Source organism: Coturnix japonica, chromosome 3, assembly GCF_054131305.1.
Source record: "Coturnix japonica strain WE chromosome 3, WE-NBRP24, whole genome shotgun sequence".
Lineage (NCBI taxonomy): Eukaryota > Metazoa > Chordata > Aves > Galliformes > Phasianidae > Coturnix > Coturnix japonica.
In genome coordinates, this window is record NC_140665.1 from 26,473,360 (window position 1) to 26,495,704 (window position 22,345).

General features: G+C 36.3%; 1 protein-coding gene across 2 annotated transcripts in view; it reads left to right on the forward strand.

Moving 5' to 3' along the window:
* PRKCE (protein kinase C epsilon) overlaps positions 1-22,345 on the forward strand; it is a 254,111-nt gene that overhangs the window by 163,759 nt on the left and 68,007 nt on the right. For both annotated transcript variants that reach the window (XM_015857526.3, XM_015857525.3), the window contains exons 7-10: positions 550-692; positions 1,763-1,859; positions 3,352-3,566; positions 6,402-6,575. In XM_015857526.3, coding sequence (XP_015713012.1) covers positions 550-692; positions 1,763-1,859; positions 3,352-3,566; positions 6,402-6,575 — 629 coding nt within the window. The remainder of the gene's footprint in view (positions 1-549; positions 693-1,762; positions 1,860-3,351; positions 3,567-6,401; positions 6,576-22,345) is intronic.

Sequence of the window (22,345 nt, forward strand, 5' to 3'; positions counted from 1 at the left end):
TTACTTCTTATTAATTGTAACCTTACTGCCCTCCTACTGGTATGCGATTTTCAGGAGATGGTATATAAGAGAAAGAGCTTAATACATGAATTTCCATTTGAGAGTAGAGAATGTTTGACAGTGCCAAAGAACGTAAAACATTGGTGATTTTAGACCTGCCTGCTGTAGGAATTAATTTTCCTGAGTAAAACTGAGCAAGGAACTACATACAGAATGAGAGCAAATGGATGGTTAAAGTCCAAGCTCTGAGAAATTTTTCTTCTGTTTTAAATTGTATAAGACTTTTGTAGTGTCATCAGATGTTTTCATTTGTTCCTGTGGGGACTATATGAAAACTGTATGAAAACTGTAAGTTCTGCGTCTTCTTAGCAGAAGAATAATAACTAGTTCAGTCATTTTAAAGTAACATTCAACTGTCATTGCAAATCCAGCTAAGTATTTTTCTACCAAAATTATATTTATTTGAAAAAACTATTGGTAGATCCAGTGAGGTTTGATTTAAGACAAAAATATAAGATAGCTATTTTATTACTTTACATTTTGTTGCAGTTTGCAAGATGAATGTACATCGACGCTGTGAAACAAATGTGGCACCAAACTGTGGAGTGGATGCTAGAGGCATAGCTAAAGTTCTTGCTGATCTTGGAGTCACTCCAGATAAGATCACTAATAGCGGGCAAAGGAGGAAAAAGGTAATTTTGCTATAAAAATGAGACTACTATGGCTGTGTTGTAGCTTCACAAGCTGGAGCTCAATCCCACTCTCTTGATGAGCACAAACGATTTTTATATTTCTGTTTTTTTTAAGTTAGTGCATAACTAAGCCTTTGGCTATTGATTTATTCATCTATTCTGAATTTCAATATGAAATTTATTTTGAGCTGATGTAATTCTCTAGAGCTGGAGATTCTACAGTCTCAAAATATTTCTCCTTCTTAATTCTAAGAAGGGAGATTTGACAGAGAGACAATATCTGACAAAGCAGTTCATGAAAACATAAATGCGTCTCTAATTGATTGTTTGAGACAAACTCCATAACATTGCTAATAAGTGATAGTAAGTGAACGAATTGAAAAAGGAACTGTTCGTCAGATGATGGTTCCAGAGTTGCCATTGTTATTATAAGTAGACTGATCTTCTTTAAATGAAAAGCTAACCCACCTCATCCAAAGTTGCAGGAGTTATTGTGGACTTACATATCCTGGATGAGAATTTGGTCACATTTTCTATCTCACTTTGCTCTCACTTGCAGGAATAGGCAAATTTTAAGCATAATTTCATAAAACAATGTATCTTTGTTTCTTCACATTTTTCCAATTATTGTGCACTTGGAATCCTTGTATGTTGTTTCAAAACAGTACAGAAACAGAGAAGACTCAGAAATTAATTGATATTAGACTCCTAGGAAAAGATATTTTCCTGTTGTTACTTCATGAGTGAGTTTGCAGTGCTTACTGATACATAGTTAAATGTATTTATGGGATTGATTTCTACACAGGTCTGGGGTGGTTTTTTAAAACTTTCTCTCGCTGGATATGGTTATTACATTTATTTCATCTGAAGAACCAGTTGTCTTTTAAATTGCTGGTTCTTTATATTCTGGTCTCGATTTTGTGTGATGCCATCTTTTGAGGGTTGAGGTTCTGTGAGAATCAGCAGTTTTCTTTATATTTCTACTTTTGAATTGATGTTGATGAATTTCCACTCAGCACTTTACTCTGGAGGGCCTTATAGCTTAGTACCCTTTTTGGTTTTGTTTTTAGCTAATTGCAGGTGCAGAGAATCAGCAACCGGTTCCTGGAAGCACATCATCAGAAGAAGATAGGTCAAAGTCAGCACCAACTTCTCCATGTGATCAAGGTTGAACTTTTTCTTTTCTAATACACACTGTCACTTACTGCTCTTCTTTATGAGGAGTAAAAAAGCTAACAGCTCCAGCCTTTGTTGAACCTAATCAACCAAGTAGCTACAATGAGGAAATGAATCATTTACTGAGAAAGATACAAACTGTAGAAACTTGTTTTTGAAAGCTTGCTCTCAATTCTTTAAAATCTGTGAAAGGTAAAATTATAAAACTCTCAAAAAATGTGTAAGTTTACCAGGAGGGTCCTTGCCTACATTAGTAGGGAGGTTGTGCTATTGTAAGAGTGATAACATTTTAAATAGTACCACAAAACATAAGTGTCTTTAACTATCTGAGAAAAGCCTGTCTTTTAGTAAGTTTCTGAGATAAAACTACCTCTTTGCAGTGCCATGTTGAATGTTTGTGATAATCAAAACTTCCACCCAGTTAGGGTATGCTAGCGTATCTATGCATTCTCTGTAGGATTTAGAGACAAATACTGTTAATTGTCACTGATACTACGTTTGTTTCTTGAGCTGAACATCCTGACTGACAGAACATGTATGTCAGCAGTACGTTTAAAATCTGTTCTGGCTGGTATTTTTGAAAATATCTGTGAACGTCTGTGAACACATCTTCAAAGGCAAAAGAAAATGAATATTTTTGTGTTAGGTTCTTTAAAACTTATTTCCAGTTGAGAAATTTACCACCCTTAACTGAAGTGGAAACTTGCCACAGGGAAGTCCAGAACTGATTTAAATTTCTCAACCTTTTGGTTTCAGAGGCAACATTTTTGTTAAATAATAATTTTGAAGTATCTGATGTTTTGGTTAAAATAAGAATAAAGAATTTGTCTATATACTCTTCTACATTTCACTGTTTTAGATACCCAGTTTTTGCTTTCAGGGCCATAAGGCAGAAGTACTATGTAAAAGCTTGAGGCAGATTCTGAAGTACATTAACCATCAGGTGTTTAGAAGCCTTGAAAACCATTTAGCAGATCTACACAATAATCGCTATGTGGATCAGCAATAACAAGTTGTCAAATACTTTACTGACTTGTGTCTGATAGGAGATGGAGCTGAGAAAGATACTCCATTCATGTTGGCTTCCACCAATGGGGATGCCCAGCTATCCTTTGAACTTTTGATGAAATGGCTTTGAAATACTTAAGCAGGAAGGTGAGCTGCACTAAGAGTGAGCATTCAAAATGAAGTAATGTTCCATGGTAGTGAAACACCCCAAAAAATCACAAGAATAACTATTTGGCCTCTCTTCTGAGTTGTCATTCACGTTTTGGATGTGTCTTAGCTTCATTTCAAAGGGTCTCTCTTCCTATTGCAGCAGGTTTTTAGCTGATTACTCTAAAGTGAAGAAACATTTTACTAAATATATATACTTAGCTGCAGAATACCTTCAAGGGTGGTGAATGTCCCTTCTCCAAACTGATATGGACTAATAGAGCTTGTACTTAAGGTGTTTGTTTAAAATTTTCTCTTGTTTCCACAGAAATCAAAGAGCTGGAAAACAACATTAGGAAAGCATTATCCTTTGACAACCGGGGAGAGGAGCACAGGGCAACAGCTACAACATCAGCAGACAACCAGCTTAACAAACCTGGGGAGAATGGTGAAAATGGAGAAGTCAAACAAGCACAGACCAAACGAATAGGCCTTGAGGAGTTCAACTTCATCAAAGTGTTAGGGAAAGGCAGCTTTGGCAAGGTAGGTAGCTACTTTTTTTTCCCCCTTGATACGTAGCTTATTTATGACTGTACTACTTGGAAAGTACTCATACTGATATTCAGAAAGTGTTTCTACCATGATGCCACCTTTACAGTGACAATCATGAATATCTGTCTGCTGATCAGATGGAATTTTCCGTGCTCTGTCTCACTACGGTGTCTAAGGACAAGTCTTGTGAAACAGAATGTCAGTGCTTCATTGCTATAGGCAGGGACACCTCTCTGTAGACCAGGTTGCACAAAGCCCCATCCAGCCTGGCCTTGAATGCTTTCGGGGGCAGGAAATTCACAGCCTCACTGGGCAGCTTGCTTCAGCATCTCACCACCCTCACAATAAAGAATTACTTCCTGCTATCTAGTCTAAGTCTATCCTCCTCCAGCTTGAAGCCATTTCCCCTTGTCCTGTTGCTACATGCTCTTGTAAAAAGTCCCCCCGCCAGCTTTCCTGTAAGCCCCCTTCAGGTACTGAAAGGCAGCTATAATGTCTCTTTGGAGCCTTCTCTTCTCCAGGCTGAAGAGTCTCAATACTGTTAGGTTGGTGTTCTAGCCCTCTGATCATCTTCATGGCCATCCTCCAGACCTGCTCCAACAACTACATGACTTTTTGTGTTGGGGGCTCCAGAACCAGATGCAGTATTCCAGGTGAAGTCTCATGAGAGCAGAGCAAGGGGACAGAATCACTTCTATCAACCTGCTGGTCACATTTTTCTTGATGCAACCCAGGATTCATTTGGGATTCTGTGCTGCAAGTGTGCACTGCCAGCTCATGCTGAATTTTTCATCAATAGACATTCCCAAATCCTTCTCCTCAGGGCTGCTCTCAAGCTGTTCTCTGCTTAACCTGTAGCTGTGCTTGAGATTGCCCTGACCATTATGCAGGTCCTTGCACTTTGCATTGTTGGACTTCATGCAGTTGGCACAGGCCTACTTCTCAAGCTTGTCCAGGTCCCTCTGGATGGTATCCCTTACCTCTGGTGTGTCAACTGAGCCACTCAGCTTGGTGTCATCTACAAACTTGCTCCCACTGTCCATGTCACCTAAAAAGATTAAATGACACTAGTCCCAACACTGATTTCTGAGGAATGCCACTTGTCACTGGACTACACTTGGATACTGAGCCCTTGACTGCAACTCTGAGTACAACCATCCAGCCAGTTCTTTATCCTGTGAGTGGTCCATTCATCAAATCTGTTTTTCTTCAACTTGTGTCAGCCAGGATGTCATTTGGGACTGCATCAGCGCTTTGCACAAGTCCATGTAGATGATGTCAGTTGGACTTCCTTTATCTGCTCATGCTGTGACTCTGTCATAAAAGACCACCAAGTCTGTCAGGCATGTTTTGCCCTTGTCGAAGTCATGTTGATTGCCACCAATCACTGTGTCTTTATCTTCCATGTGCCTTAGTACGGCCTTCAGGAAGAACTGCTCCACAATCTTGCCAGTCACAGATGTGAGACTGGCCTGTAGTTCCCCGGGTCTTCTTTTTTTTCCTTCTCGAAAGTGGGGGTTATGGTTCCCCTTTCCCAATCAGTGGCAACTTCATCAGATTGCTATGACCTTCCAAATATGGTGGATAGTGGCTTGGAAACTTCATCTACCAGTTCCCTTAGAACCTGTGGATGGATCTCATTGAGTCTCATGGACTTGTGCACCTTCAGGTTCTTCAAATGGTCTCAGATCTGATCTTTACATACAACAGGCAGATCAACCTCCTCCAAGTCCTTACTGTTGCTTTCCGAAACTTGGGTGTTGTGGCTAGAGCCCTTGCCAGTGAAGTCTGAGGCAAGGAAGTCATTGAGCACTTCAGCCTTCTCTGTATCCCCTGTGACCAGGTCTCCAGTTTCCTTCTGGAGAGGGCCCACGTCTTCCTTGACCTTCATTTTATCACTGAAATAGTTTTGTTTAAGCAGGAAAAATCAGCCCAGGAATAGCTCTGTGAAGTTCTGAGTTCATTTCCTCTCTAGATAATATCCAGTTCAAATTGACTCACTTCACTGAACAATTTACATGATACAATGAATTTAAGAGAGTTAAAAAGCTACTGAAAAGACTAGGTATGACATAATTCACCAGATACTTTCCTACAATAGGGAACTGACGAGGTTAGAAGGGGCTCTATTTACAGTGCTTACAGATTTTCTTTTCACAGTGCTATGCACTATGGAACCTAAAAGGAGAACTGAAATGTGAATTTGTTTCACAAGTGCTCTCTTCCTTCCTTGATATATGGGAACTGCAGATGTAAGAGCACAGTGCTGAAGCAGTTCTTTTTTGTCTCCCCATTTTCTGATCTATTCTCTGAAGCTTATCCTGGCTCCAAGCCAGGACTAACCTTAAACAGAGCACAGAACATGAATCTTAAATAACAGTTCAAATCATGAGTTTTCAAGGGTAGTGTGTGGGGTTGTATATCAGGTTCATCACATACAAGTCTCACAACCAGAAATAGGATGTAAAGGGAGGGAATTAATTTATGTTCCTTCTTTTTTTAGATCTAGATTTTAGATTTTTTGAGATCTAATTAATAGGGACTATTTGAGATATGCAAATAAAGGGATACAAACTTCTTGTCCTCTGCATTCTTATCAAACTATGTAAGGCTTGTCTCAAATTTAAAGAATACCAGAGAGATCTTTCCCTAAACTTACCATAATTTAATTTTATAAGCATACATACTTGCCTGGATGAAATTTTAACTAACATTACACTGTTGCATTATTTATTCATTTTATTCCCAGTGCATTCAAACTCATACACAGTCCTCCATTTATCATATGTGTTGCTTTTGTGTACATGGGGTTTTTGTTTGTTTTAGGTAATGTTAGCTGAGCTAAAAGGAAAAGATGAAGTATATGCAGTGAAAGTCTTGAAAAAAGATGTCATACTTCAAGATGATGATGTAGACTGCACAATGACAGAAAAGAGAATTCTGGCATTAGCACGGAAACATCCATACCTAACACAACTTTACTGCTGCTTCCAGACAAAGGTAAGCTACATGAACCTTCTATGAGATTGTGCCCACACTACAATATGTACTATTTCCAGAATAACAAGAAGCAACATGGATAGTTAACCATAATGCAAAATCATTCCTGAGCACATGCAGATGTTTCAGCGTTTCAGTAGTGCTGAAAGGGGGCATTGGCTGCTGATAAATAGCAAAAACACTATTACCCTGTAAGTACCAGGAGATGGCAGTAAATGAGTTCAAATAAATAAATAAAACACAAAAAAGGCTGCTGAGGTGCCATTTTCTGGGTTTCTTGTGTACATTTATAATGCCTATTGAATTAAGTGCAAATGTTTTTAATGTCCAGTGTTCAGAGGAAAAACTCTAAAATGATTTTGTTAGAAACACGTTTATAGCAGAATGCCCATCTGTTCCATTCCTTGTGCTGTGCAGTATAAAATCAATGTGTGCTGCTTATCAAGTAAGTTCCTATAACGCTAATGCTGGCCATGTACTTGAGCAGCAAGAAGAAGGAAAGGTGGAAGAAACTGATACTGAGAGCCTTTTCCCACAATGTTTTCCTTGCTAGCAACTTTTTGTTAAAAATTCCTTGTTTTAATATAAGGTTTGGATTTGCTTCTTGAGATGAAGCAAATGTTTGGATGCTGTGGCTGACTATCTGGGATCTCTGAATCCAGTCATTCTGAGTGTGTGAGACCCAATTTATGTAGCAGACTGTTACTGTTTATCTTTTTTTTTTTTTCCTGGCACTTTATTTCTCTCATCATTCATCTTACCTGACAATTTTTACTTAATTGTTCAGAGAGCTTTATTGACAAAATGTATGCAAGGTGAATCTCTCTTGCAAATAGAATATCAGTGATATACAATTTAATTTACAGAAGCAGTTTTTATTTTTGAATTGTCTGATAAAATGTTTATTATTTCAATGCATAAGTGTTTGATCTTTGCCAATCAAACAAATCATCCCATTTATTTCAACAGGATCAGCTTTTCATTTACAGGGAATGAGTTTAGTGAGTATACATATGCACACACACACATATATGTTTATTTATAAAATGTAAATAACATACTTGAAAATTAATTTCCTTCAATTGCCAGTCATCATACAGATCCAAGCTACTGGGTTTATTTTCTTTCATTAAGATGTTACATTTGAGCAGTTGAGTCAATTTAATGGAAACAGATGTTTGTTAGATTAAAGGCATAATTAAATTTGCATATTAAATAAAAATAAGAGTACATAATGGTACATATTACCATATGTGTGTGCTTATGTAAATATCTACATATTGCCAGCCATTTCTGTGGTGTAGCTAAAAATGTGCATAGCACAAATGAATTACTGAAGGGCCTGTTTAGAATTATTTACAAGTTGTTGGGAAAAATAAATGGAACTCAACAGTTCCAAAAATACGGAAAAAGCATTAGTGTTTTATAAGCTTTGAAGTTAACATGCAAAAAGAGTGGCCCAGGAAAGTGTGTACAGGGAAGATTCTTCCATGTACACTTTGTCCACAAAGGGTGTTTCTTTCATTTACTGAGACTTTAATTTCATTTGAATATATGTGTGTACATATAAGCACTGTAAAAAGTGTTACTGTCACTGAGCATAATGGCAATTTTAGATGAAGAAAGAGATAGAAAGGTTGTAGTAGGGTTCAAGGGATAAACTCCATGAACAGAGAGGAATCTTTAAGTCTATAGCAAATTGCACACTTTGAAACAGAAATAAATGTTTCACTGTTGTCTATCAGAACATGTCAGTTAAATCCAGTGAGTTATGACAGAAGTTTCTCCAGCTACTACTCTGGTTTTCTGGAGATGTTATTCCTTTTTGCTGTGTGTTTTTTTTTTCCCACTTGTTCTTGCCTCTTTTGTATTGTGCTTTTGGTCTTCCTCACCATTCTCTGGGGTAGTTTATCAAAGCAAGGTATTCAGAAATTCCTCTTACCAGCCTCTCTATTCCTAGATCTCTTACCCAGAGAAACTGAGCTACTTCGTTCTTGTAATGAATGTACATAACAAGATTGTAATTTGTGGTTTGTTTTTTTTTTTTTTTTGTCGAACTCAGAAGAATTGGTAGTTAAATCATAGACCAATGACAACAAATAATCAAAACTACATCGAATGATATCCAATCAAATGCAAAGTCCATAGATGAAAAATCAGTGGTTTTCAAGGCTACATGCAATTTGCAAAGAACTCTATGAGAAAGCAATAAATGTAAAAGCTAGAATTAATACTAACATCAATTAATAATTTAAATATTTTGTAAAAGCCATAAGATATTTATCAATAAGAAAAAATAATGGTACTAAGTGAATGAGTCAATGAATTATTCTCCTGTGTTTAGTAGAAAAACAGGTAGGAAAACTTGCTTAAACAAGTATGGTCTGTGGTTAAAGTAGCTTTACTGGGAGAAAGGCCATTGCACAGTAGAACTTAAAATGTGTTGAACAGTAGTATCTAGTTTCTTACATTGGAGTTATTTGCCATACCATGGCTGCTATATTTTACAGAACTGGTCATTGAAGTCATCACGCTGGAATTAAATTCTAAGTTTCAAGTCGACCTTATTTGTTGAATACACCCTAACTAATGGGAAGGCTGGCTCAGTATTCATTGCCAGAGCTCTTAGAGGTTTATTTTATTCAATAAAACTGCTTGCTTTGTTCCTCTTCCACAGAAATTTAAATGCAAGAGTTCAGCTTTTGGTGTTGCGGTGTTTTCCCTCTGTGTCTTCATGTTATTACTAAAGAAAAGTTGCCTAACATGCATTGTTCAGTCAGTATGCTTCAGGTTTTTTTTTCCATAAATCTAATTTTCATTATTACCATTTACTAAATTATGTGATTGTCATCACTAATATCCAAGAGATTATATTTTAGAATTATTTAATATTTAGAAATCATGCCAAATAATGGCTAATAACAGCATACTGGTTTTTTGGGTTTTTTTTCCTTCTATATCCCAACCTCCCTTTTGCAGTCCTTACCCAGCTTCTTGATGCAGATGAAAATTCTGCAGGTTACAGGCATTGGAACAAAAAACAACTTATATGCATCACTAATTTAAATACAGGAATAATTCTTCTAAACTCAGGATTAGCATCGTAATCTTTTTGTGGCCTCAATTCATCAGAATATTCCTGTTTAACTATAAGCACATACTTACACATGATTAATCGCAAAACTATGCACAGGTCAAAGTTTTCCAGAGAATTAAATGTACTTTTCAGAAATTGAGCCTTGAGTTGAAAGACTAATAAACTTCTAAAAATTTATTTATGGAATACAAATTCTGTTTCCTATTTGCTTAGCTCAGTAAGTAACTTTATTTAATGAAACCCGTTTGCTCTAATTCCATCAAAAATGAGCTAGAAAATCAACATTCTATATTTAAATTATATGCATATAAATGTTGTACTTTAGAGAGTACTGTCATCCTCTACATTGACCAGGAAGTCAAGAGAGCTGGGTTCTATTCCAGGGCTTGAGATAAAGTGTGTGAAGCTGATATATGATGTTTTGTCTGCAGTAGTTGAGGTATGAACTCTGTGACCCAGTCCCACACGTTAGAAAGAGTGTAAAATATAGTGGCACAAACACGGCCAACGTGTGTTTTTAGGTTGAAAGGCTTTCATGTATTTTAGTGAATAAAACATTCTAAAACCACATCACATCCTGTACAATTCCTATTCTCTAGACTAGCAGTGTTTTCAAAGGCCTGCTTTGCAAGCATAAATTTATAAGCTAATCCCTGTCTACTGGGATGCAAATAAAGAATTTTGCATTCTACATATGACGTTCACAGAAACTTGCACAAAGTTCAGCATCCAGTGTACAGTGCTTTTGTAAGAGCTTACTGTTGCTTATCATCATCCTCGATTTATTCAGGAGCTTCATGTCCTTTATTGAGAAAATGTCAGAGATAGGGAATGGAAAGTTTCTTCTACTTCTGTTTGCATTCTTTTTTTTTTTTTTCACATTTTCCTCTTACCTTCTTTTTCTCATCTATATTGTGTTTCTCTGACAAGAATTCTAACATTGCCCTTTTCCCCTCTCTCATATCCTCTTCAACCTTATGCCTTGCTTCAGCAACCTGCTGCTCGACAGTGTCAGCAATAGGTTTGGTTGATAGTGCTTCAGTCACGTGGCTGGTGAGGGTGTCTTAAGTACTAGAGCTGCATTCTCTGAAGGCATTCTTGAATGCAATATTTTATTCATAGCTGGAAGTTTTAGAACTCTGAAAATTAAAGACTTTCCGATGGAAAGTTGAGTTTCTACGTGTATGGGAAATTGGTAATCACAGCCTGAACCTCTTATTAATCAGCTGAGACAAGTGTCAGGTCAGCTGTGGCAGCACAGGTGAGAGTAATTGAGCTGTGCTCCTGGAAGGGGTGGAACTTGACTCCACCTCCTCGAGACCTCATTTAAGGGCTGACCACCATTAAAGCAGCATCTCTGGGAGACTGCTCCCCAGTGGAAATAGCTTCAGTGTTTCCCAGCAAAGGCATCCATACTGGTGAGTTTTTCCTCATAAAAAACCTTTTGAAAATAACTTTTTGAATATCTGTTACCATCTTTGTGTCATTTCACCTTACACTACAAATGTAGGTATACATATCTTCACTTTGTTCCTCACAAGCCCCTTTCAACCTTCTTTGTAGCATACAAAATTTTGTAGAGCTCTATCATATGAGATATTTATATATATATATACACATGTATGTTCACACTCCAATTTTTTATAATAAATTATCTTGATGCTTTAGAAAGAAAATGTTGTTGTTTTTAAGTATTTAAGATGGGAAGATTATGATAATTCATAATAAATTTCAAACACTGGGGAGATATTGCTTCTAACATCAACCATTTGGGTTTTTTATCCAACTTCCTGAGATGACTTAAATCTGGGACTTGGGTTCTCCTTTTCTATTTAGATTACTGTCTTCAACAAAACTGCTTTCTAGACAGCCATAGTACAGAGTACTAAGGAGTACTTCAAGTACAGAACAACGTTCATAATGAATTATAAAAACTTAATTGAATTCATAAGGACACTTAGTCAGCATTACAGTTATTTTCATTAGAGAAAACAATTGAACAAAGGTTACGATGAGTCAAAAATGTCACTACAGTTAAAATTTTAGACTTATCCAACCCTAAAAACAATTTTTTATTTTTGTGCAATTGGCTTCATGTTCACTGCAGCCTACCTATTCATTGTGCACAGTTCTGGAACAGACCTGCAATGCCATTTGGTTTTTCTCTATATTCTGATGCTTTTAGGTAGCAACATAATTTTGAAAGACCTCAGGGACATTTATGAATAGACAGTAATGAGCCTATTACCACTGTGCTGATCTATTAAATATTATGTTTCACCTAGAGGCTTTGTACTTATTTGTCCTAGGTTTGGGCACTGTGGTTCAGATACTGCTCCTCTCAGTGCATTTGCACAATGTCTAGAGTGCTCTGGGTAAGGCTGATAGTTTTTAACGCTAAGAATTAGGAGATCTTGTTTTAGTTTCAGCACTTGTGCCGTTACTTTCTAATTTTTGCCGTATCTTTGTGCCTCTTTATCAAAAACAAAAGGGATCAGCCTTTCATCTACTCATGGTTTGAATGAGGGCTGCTCTAAAAGCAAGGCCTGCTATCTTATTATGCTGGCCCATAACATCGCAGGTGGATGCTGGTGGTATGGCAGTGGGAGTTAAACCTTTTCATCAGTACTCAGTTACATTTTGTTGCCCAACAGTTGGCAGACATGGGGCAGTCTGACAAAATAGTGTTTGACATTGATGTGCATATGAAGGAAAGGTATGGAATTGAATTTCTCCATGCGGAAATAAATGGCACCCATTGACATTCATTGACACTGAATGTTTATAGAGTGGACCACCAAAGAGTGGATGTGAGCACAGTGAGGTGGTGGGTGGTATGTTTCAGTGGTGTTGACAGTAACAGTGGGTCACTTCTGTGGCTGCAGATTGTTATAAGCACAGCTTGCAAGCTCTTATTCATTGCTTGTGAAAATGCGTAGCTGGTGGTGGTGGTGACTGTGTTGAAAAACTATATTTTGTAGCTGAGAATTTGCTGTTTCAAATAGTGTTCTTGTCCTCCTTGTGTCTGTTGTATTTTCCATAGACATAAATAAGGTTGGAGACCTTACTTTCAGGGTGCCCTACGTATTGAAATGATTACAGGGAGAGTTTGAAAGTCCAGCACTACTGTACTATAGTAGTGTTTTGTTTTAGGATCAGTATCAAATAGTGTATTGTTTCAAAAGATATAAACTGAAGTTACATTTTTAAAGTGATATATTTTTGTCAGAAAATGTAAAAGTGTAAAGGAAGAGGAATATATATTAATGATGTCCCTAAGCCTTGTTTTCTAAATTAATTCAAGAAGAAGCACTGTAATATTTAACGAGAACTGTCTCAGCTAACGTGGAAGATAGTCTTTTTTTTTTTCTTCCATATATTTGTACAAAAAAAAGTATATGTCTTCTGTGCCATTTATGATATACAGTGCAAATTAACCTAACTGACTGGCCACTGTAACATTCATCTGGGAATAATCAGAGTTTATAATCTGCTTTATCTGGTATTCTTGTACTTTTGTTGCTAAGCAGCTAAAGCCATTATGTAGATATTGCTATATGGGTGTAATCAGATTAACACAAGTTTGCATTGCCTTTTATTACTGATTAGTGTCAAATTAGAACTTTGTAGGTCCCAATTCTGTTTCTTATTATCCCTGCTTCGCTGGATTTGTACATGTGTGTGACAAAAGACTAAATTAGCCCCTGTATTTTTAGCTATTTCAGTGCTAAAATATTTTAATGCAAACTAAATGGAAATTTTTCTGATAATTATTTCTTAATGGAAAGTGCTAACTGCAGTAAAAAAAAAAGTAGAATAAAATGGTAGGTGTTTTATATCCATCTATACTTATTTATGTTCAAAATCCTTTTGAATATTTTAATTGCATTATTAAATATGTATATACACAGAATGTGTACAATTATAGCTATCTTTTTATTCTCAACTGGTTTCTGCAGTCATTTTATATCACAAATACTGCAGTGAACTCATTCTTCAGAATATGTCAGAAAGCACTCAGAGTAATGTCTTGTGACAGCTTATATCACACCATCAAAGCCCTGTAAATATGGGAAAATTTGGCAGAATAAGGTTTTTCTAGCATTCGAGTAATAAATATGTTAAATTTAGACTTCTTATTGACTGCTACAGAGCATGAATTCATTGGTTGCAATCAGAGTATTGTCTAAAAGTAGATGCTGTGGTCAAAAATACTTGGAACGGTGAAGCTGCTGATTAAATACTGTAATCATTGTCTCTCTCTCACACACAAGCCCCTGTTTCCAGCATGACTGACCCGGTTTTGGAAACTTGCTATTATGCTGCTCAGTTATTGCTAGCTGTTCTTGAAGATTATTAAAGCCTGGTTAGGTCACTAAAGACTCATTGTTCACATTAGCCCTTTTAGTGTTACACTTCAAGTCAGGCTATCGGTGCAGCCAGACTCATCAAGGGCCTGTAGGAGAAAGTGCTCCTCCAGCATAGAGAAGGCATCAATCAGGAAAGTCTAAATGCTTCTCATTCAGACCGGAAAGACTTTTATTTTGTGATGCAGCACCCAAACTGAACAGGACTCTTTCACACCCTCTCAAAGCTAGGGCTTGTTCCTAGTTTGCATGTATAAAAGTGAGAGCTGCAGCTGCAGCTCCATGTTTTTTGCTGTGCTGTAACCTTTTGAGGCCTCGACAAACCCTGGGAATAGCCCTGACTCAGCATCCGCAGCCAGAATTCAGTTTTAACTACTGTCATGAAATAGTTGAGGGTGAGTTATAATTTGTACTGATTTTATTTACCTAATGCCAGTATATTAGGATTTTAGAGTTAATGCTGCCAGTAGTGTTGCATGTACCTTAGTGTAGCCAAGTGTAAAATTCAGCTTCATGATTTTAGTTCTGTTGCAGTCAAGTGCAGACAGGAGGGTTTAAGGATAACAGGTGGAGGTAAGGAGCTTTTTCAGTACTGTTTGCATATCTCTTGAACAGATTATCTCAAGCTACATACTGTACACTTTTCCCCTTGAGAAAAATTTCTTGCTCCAGTTGAGGCATGTTTGGGGGAAAAAGTTTTCAGAATATACCATATTCTTTGCCAGTAACTTTCCTGTAGAGTCTGCCTGTCTTGTACACTATGCTTTAAGCAGAGATCAGAGGAACAAGGAATGTTGTCATCCAAACAGGGCAAAGGGAGTAGCCAACTTTGAATAGAACTGGAGGATATCCATCACTTTCTGGATATGTAAAATCATCATAGAAGCTTTGTCTTATTGCTGTCTTAACATGATACTAGTTGGTTCATTATCTGATATACCTAATTTAGTAAACTGGGGGGATGGACTACCCAGTGGAGTGCCCATCATTCAACAGGATAATAGGACAAAGCTGCTTAAAATAAAATCCTGCAGAATAAGGCTGGATTGTGACTTTAGTTTAGTTTCATCTTGGGAGAAAGGAGTAGAAAAGATAGAGGTAATTAATGCTATGACAGTACCCTTGAAGGAAATATGCCTGATGGGTTTGTATCAGGGCGTATCACCTTGCAGTCATGTGCCATGACCCTCTTTCCTATTCTTCCTCTTCACATCTTGAGACCATCCTCAGACCTGGTGCAGAACTCCTTTCTCCCTTCAATTTGGTCAGTACAGACTTCAGTTCATGACTCTCATTGCCCTAGAAGTACACTTTACACTATTTCTTGTATTTTATAGTCATAAAGCACTATTCAGAATTTACCTCTAATGGGTTCCATACAACAATGAATTTATAATGATAAAACCTACCTTTAAAATAAGAGGAAATGTAATGTTTTCATGGGTTGCTGCCAGGATGCCCTGTTTATAATGGCTAACTGTTTAAAAAACTCTTAAAATCCATTTTACCTAAGTGATAGTGGGACAACATTTTATAGTGTATTTTTTAGGTGTTGCTCTTACAACAACCCACAGGATGAGACAGGAAAAAGGAAGTTGTATATAAAATTTGATTCTTCTTCAACTTCTTTCCTAAATGCAGGAAATTATTCTCATTGGGATTTATGGATTAATTTGGGCACTTTAATACTTTTTCTTGTTTTCTTTTGCAACAGCTTAGTAGTTGATAATTGTACACAGGATAATTTTGCCATGGGAAAGAAGTGGGATTTACAAAACAATCGTGTTTGCATCTTTATTAAAATGTTCATTGCTTTTTTTGAAATGTGCACAGTCATAATTCTAAATTCAGTCTCATCTCACATTTAAATATATTGTTGTGGCCCATACCGAATAATTTGAGTGTTGGCATAGAATGTCATCTGCACATATACCATGTGTGAGGTAGGTCAAACTTGAGTAGGGTGTAACTTAGAATAGATTTCTTCCAATCTCTGCTTCTTAAAACCACACCATAATGAGATTATTTTTATGATTCTAATAGGTGCATTAGAAGATTTAAGAGAGTCGAATTCATGCCATTTTGTGTCAGTTTCAGTCCTGAGTAATTTTAGCAGCAACAAACACACACATACAAGCACTTATTTTTTTATTGCAGAAGGGTGTGCTTTTGTCTATTACAGTAGTGTTTAGCATTGTGCTTATATATGGGGAAATGAGTAAAGAGCTTCTTTGTTTTTCCATGTTGGGTGGGTCCAAGACCATTCTTTAAGCTCAGAAGTATTCAGTGCATTGTTTATCTCCTTAAAAAGATTATAAGGAAGCTGATCCATGACACGAACATAGCAGTTAAGAGAAATGACTCTTTAGAGGAGAGTCACTTGCGTGCCTGTGTTTCCACAGTAACTCTGAACTGGGAAGAAATTAGGTATTGGGGTAAATACAACTTCCACTGATAGTTAGAAACAGTAAATTTAAATCTGTAAGACACATATGGGTAAGACACAAATCTGTAAGACACATTTTTTTACTGGGAAAACAACTACTCTTTAGAGTACATATGCCTTGCCAGTTGCACAAGAAAGGAAGTTGTGCTTTTAGGTACTTTTAGTTCAGCAGATAAAAGGATGAAGGAGATCCATTTTATAAACTGCTGAAAATATGTTTATTTTTTGTAAAAATCTTCACATAATCAGCCATGATAATTTCAAATACTTTAGTAGTGATGTTTCTTCAAAAATCTATAGCACTTATTTTCTGTTTTAAAAGCCCAGTGCTAAAATAATCACACAGAATTCTACTCCTTAAAACTGCCTCCAGAAGTGTAGAAAAAAACATGTCTTGGTGATAAGAGCCTCTCTTCTCTTCTGCACTGCTTTAGATATTTCAGATGATGACTGAAATCATTATAGTTTTGGGCAGTATTTCCTGTTGTCTGATTAATTTATACTTGTGAATTGCCAGGGTTTTTAGCTGTGTGGAGCTTTGCCAAAAATAAATCATGTTCTGAAAAGAGGAAAAGATAGAAAAGAAAGTAGATCCAGTTAATGCTTTCAAAGGTCACTGTTGCATTTATAGAACAACAGAAAACCAGACAGTGGAGAGAGATGTACAAATAATGACTTTCAATAGGTATCGGGAAAGGTTGGCTCAGGTAACTCATGTTTATCATATAGAGCAACAACAAAAAAAAGTCAGTGTGTGGTGCTTTCATTGATCAGTAAATAACTATGAAGAGCTTCATTTTTTGGAAGGGTTGTGAAAATGCATTGAACAGAGAAGGTTGTATATCAACTAAGAATTCTGCATGTATTTGTCAGTTTTCATTATTCTGTGTGCTCACAATTTGTCTCTTTGAAAGTGGGTGGTTTAGTTTTTTTAACCTTTTATGTGATTTTTTTCATCCTCTTTTAGGAAGCTATTTTTCACAGAGAGGCACATAAAATGTCATATCAGGATATGATCTCCTGAAATACTGAATAATATGTAATAACAGACAAATGTTTGTTCGACCCAGTATCTTATCTCTAATAATACTGAAGATGATGTGCAGGAAGAATGTAGACAGAGAATGAAGCATATTATGACATTTTTCAAGATACATTAACAGTATCAGAAGAAGTGCAATTTTGATATTTCATGTGCCAAAGATGGCGTTCAATGGGGTGACATCCTTGCGCATAATACAGCTTGTGGGAAATGTTAAGAGTGAAAAACTACACAGAAAACTAGAAAACTATATGGAAATGCAAATGATGGAGATCACTGTACTGAGTTCTCTCCTGCCTGTAAATAGAGGATCCTATAGTGCAGCATTTATACAATTTCTTTATAACAGTATACCTGTTGCATATATATCTAATGTCTACAACATTAAAATTCTCCAAGCTGCATTATTTCTCCAGTGTTTTACAATAGTGAATTACTGTATCTGACTACCTTATTAGCAATTAGATATCCTGCACTTTCCAAAACAGAGGAAACAAGGATTTCCAACAGATTGATTGATGTGCTTTCTGTAATTAACTCAAAATATTGCATACTATAGTATAGGTAAATGATACATAATAAATCAGATAGAACAGTCTCAATTTATGTTTTCCAGCACTGAGAGTTGAGGTGATAAAAGAAAGATGCAAGTATTACATTATTTTGAGTTTTCCCATCAGTATTGCTGGCAGCAAACCACTGCTGGCAATGTCATGCCTGAGCCAAAAGGTCATTGTGCATAATGCATTAGACTTCATTTTTCAATGAAGTGTTTCAATGAAACAGTGGTGCCATTGTCTTTCAGATTTTCTGTCTGCAGTGTCCTTTTCTTGAATTTCTGAGATATAAATTTAATTAAATGTATTTTAAAATTTATTTCAGTGACTATTTTACACCTTTATCTGAGCATTGCTTAGCATAAAGGTAGAGTGTAGACATCTCTTCCATAAATAGTAGTAGTTATGTTGGATATATGGATGAGTAAAACCCATGGATCCATTTGTGGACCCATACAGTAGAAGAACAAGCTAATTAAAAGCTCTTCTATAACTTGTTTGGACATCCAAGAATTCTCATTTGTATTTTTAGATAATTTTAGAGTGAAAGGGAAACAATATTTAGGCAGGAAAAGGGACTTTCATCTGGGAGTTAAAATTCATTATTCCCAATGATATAAACTCTGATTCTCTTCAGTTGTATTTAGATGTGATCATATTGCTGAGTTGTCATTCAGACCGGCTAGTGCCACATGTTTGCTTTGTTGGTTATACATACAAACATCCTTTCCACGCAAGCAGTATTCAAGAGCAAGTTCTTTAATGGCAACTGCTATACTCAGCAGCATAGGAGAGAAAGCCTGCAGAGATTTTCTGGCAACAACAAGAAACAGGAAGATCCTATCTAGTGAGATTTTGGGGTCAGAATTTTAGATAGGAATCTGAATTTAGAGAGACTTAAACTCACAAAACCTCTGAACTTCTGGAAATTTGCCATGAGCCTGTGGGAAAAGTTAAGAAAGAATTGTTGCTGGGTGATGTGCCTGGGGAGATTTACTGGTTTCCACAGTACAGTTCAATGTTGTATTATTATATAAAACACTTGGTGTGGTTCAAATATCCCTTAGGCTAACATGTAATCTCAGCCACATGCGTAACCCAATATCTGAGTATTGTTTCACTTTGCTTTTTAACTGGATTTAGACTGATGACTTGGGTTTAAGAAGCCACAGGCAGCTCCCTTGAACCTAAAATATCACCTTTTTCAGAATTTGGTACACAATACAGATTCATTAAAATTTGTTAACCATTATCTGATTGCATGGTTAAGATCATTCTGCAAACAGCATTGACAGAAATGAGGTTTATTTACTGGCCTTGTCCAGAGCAAAGTAATGTTTTATCCATTAGTATATGCTGTTTCTAATGTTGTTTACATTCTTTGAGGAAATGCGGAAGCTACTGCTTGAAGAGGCTAAAGGACACATGAGTTTATGGGTTCTTCTTGAAAATATTTTTGAAGTAAATGCTAAATTACATTATTCAACTTATTTCCCGGATTGCAAAGAGAACGTTGTGTCTTGGCAAACTGAATTAACTGTGTCTTATTTGAATAATTAACTCAAAACTATGAAAAAAGTTCCCAGATCTTATCGTGATGCAGTGAAGAATTATCTTTTTTTTTTGTCCTGCCCACACGTTTTTCTTGCAAGTTCCTGCCTTCATCCAATTACTGAGGACCTCAGAAAGACACACTGACTACAAATAAATTTACTTGAGGATTTGAGTAGGATGATTAAAAATTGTAAAAAGTTGCAATCTGAAAATTAAAAAAAACACACTTTTTTTCCCCCTGTGTATGTATATCTGTTAGTTTAAAAGAGGGAAGTTTGTGATCATTATTTAAAACTCACTTAAGATTTATGTAAATTGTCCCATAGAAACCTTTTGGTTATAAACTTCAAAGGAGTTTTCTGAAACCTCAAGATGAATGTACAGGAAAATTTCAAAAAGGTCTTCTCTCCTGTGGAACTGAAGACATGGGAAATTGTGTCAGTTCAGCTGACATGTGCTTTGAAATGCTACGTTAGTATGACTACAAAGTACCAAATGGGAAGCTTCAGATCACTGCTGGTGTATTTACTGAATCACAAAAGGTGTAGCTCATGTAAATTGTTACCGCTGCTCTTTTGTTCCTAATTCCAGGGAACACATTTTAATGATTAATATAATTTTTCTTAGAATGAAAAATTGCACAAGACCAAGGTTATGCCATGTTGTATTCATCGGGTGCATTTTAGTCCAGGAATAGTTCTAGAAATGCAACGTGAAACCACTGGGACAACGTAAGCTACAAGCCCAGAATTTTGTAATCTTAGAATCTAGAAATACATCCCACTGAGAATGATCATTTTTTTCCAGTAATGCATGAGATTTCTTTTTAGTTCTTCATAGCTGACAAACTTTGCATCATTCTGCTTTAGCAGCTTGTCGTGTTTGTCTGTATTTCTTGTGTCCTGATCTTAGTTTTTGATACTTCATGAAGGAAGAAAGAAAGCAAAGCTTTTATCTGTCTCCCTTGTTTCGTGTAACACCACAGATGCTATAGACTAAAATTAAATATTTTAATTTATTAGGAGTTACAGCATATATTGTTCTTGTGTTTATTGTCAAATGATTTATGAAAAGCTTTGACATTAGTTTTGAAATGCACAACCCAACAATTGTTGATTCCAAAGTATCAATAACTGTGAACAAGAAACTTTTTTTATATTATGTTCTTTGCTATGCTGGGACAGAACATTCCACAGCCTGAAACTGAAAATGTAAAATAGGTAAGGTTCAAAAAATACATACCTGCATACTTCACTGACATACACAGAATAAAATAAAGTGATTTATAATTCAAAATAAGATAGCTTTTTTTTTTTTTTTGAGTGCTCAAACTTAAAGATATTTATCTACATGAATGTAAAGGCAGATTCAGACATAGATGTAACTGTTAATTTATATAAAAGTTATCTTTTAAAATTTTTAGTTGCAATCCTTTTTGCATTCAAAGGATTCAGTTTGTCTTAACTTTGTATTTATAATAAAATTTCTGACTGGAATTTTCTCGAACTATTTATGGCATTTCCACCAATCCACTGTTCATAAATGCTATTGATAATTTAATAGCTTGATAAGCCAATACCTTGTTTTTGTAATATGAAAAACTGATGGGCCCACTTTAAAATATGTCAGTATTGTACACATGGCATGAGTTTTTTTCGACCTGTAAGCCATACAGTTAAGTGTATAAAAATTCTTCACTTTTTCTTACTGCTTATAAAAACCTACACTTATTTTTACATGTCTCTAAGCTTCATATATTCTTTGTAGTCAACCTTGATGCTGAAAATTGGTACTGAATGCTCCATAGCAGCATAGAATCATTGAATCACAAGGTTGTAAAGGACCTACAAGATAACCAAGTCCAACCGTCCTCCCATTACCGTAACTACAACAAACCACTAAACCAGATTTTGTAGCTCCTCATCCAGATGCCTCTTGAACACTGCCAGGGATGGCAACTCCACCACTTCCCTGGGCAGCCATTCTAGTGTCTCACTACTCTGAGAGAAAAAGTTCCTTCTCATGTCTAGTCTAAACCTCATCTGGTACAACTTGCAGCCATTTCCTTGGGTTCTGTTTGTTGTTTGGGAGATGAGGCCAAGCCCCTCTTCATCACAACCTCCCTTTGGGAAGTTGTAGAGTGCAATGAGGTTTCCCTTGAGCCTAAAGCCATATCTTAAAAAATAAGGTTCATGTTCTCATCACTGTTTGTGTGGAACAATTAAGTGAAGCTATGTCAGTTATTCTGCAGCTGTGATTTGATCCAGAACTGATATTTTTTAATCAGTTTTTAATCAGTCTCATAATGAGGGAAGCAAGATACCATGTGATGGCACCATACATTTTTTCACAGTGTTGTATAACACTTTACTGTCACAGTCTGTCACCAAATGAGGATGTTTGTGGAAAGGAAACAGAAAGTCTTCTGAGTTTATATCTGACAGTCAGGCATAAGTCATTGAAAACTTTTTTCAGGATGTTGCCCAACTTGTGTGATGTTGTTGGGGTTGTTTTTTGGTTTGTTTTCGTAATGACTACATTTAATTCAGTGATGCTGAATAAGTGCAGTTAACTATTAGAGGAACAAAAATGGAAAATAAGCATTGTTTGAGTCTGTACAAAAACAAAATATGGGTATTTTACTCCATGTCATGTGAACAGTGAACAACTAGTAGCGTGACTTCAGTAGTAGATGTGGGCATTGATC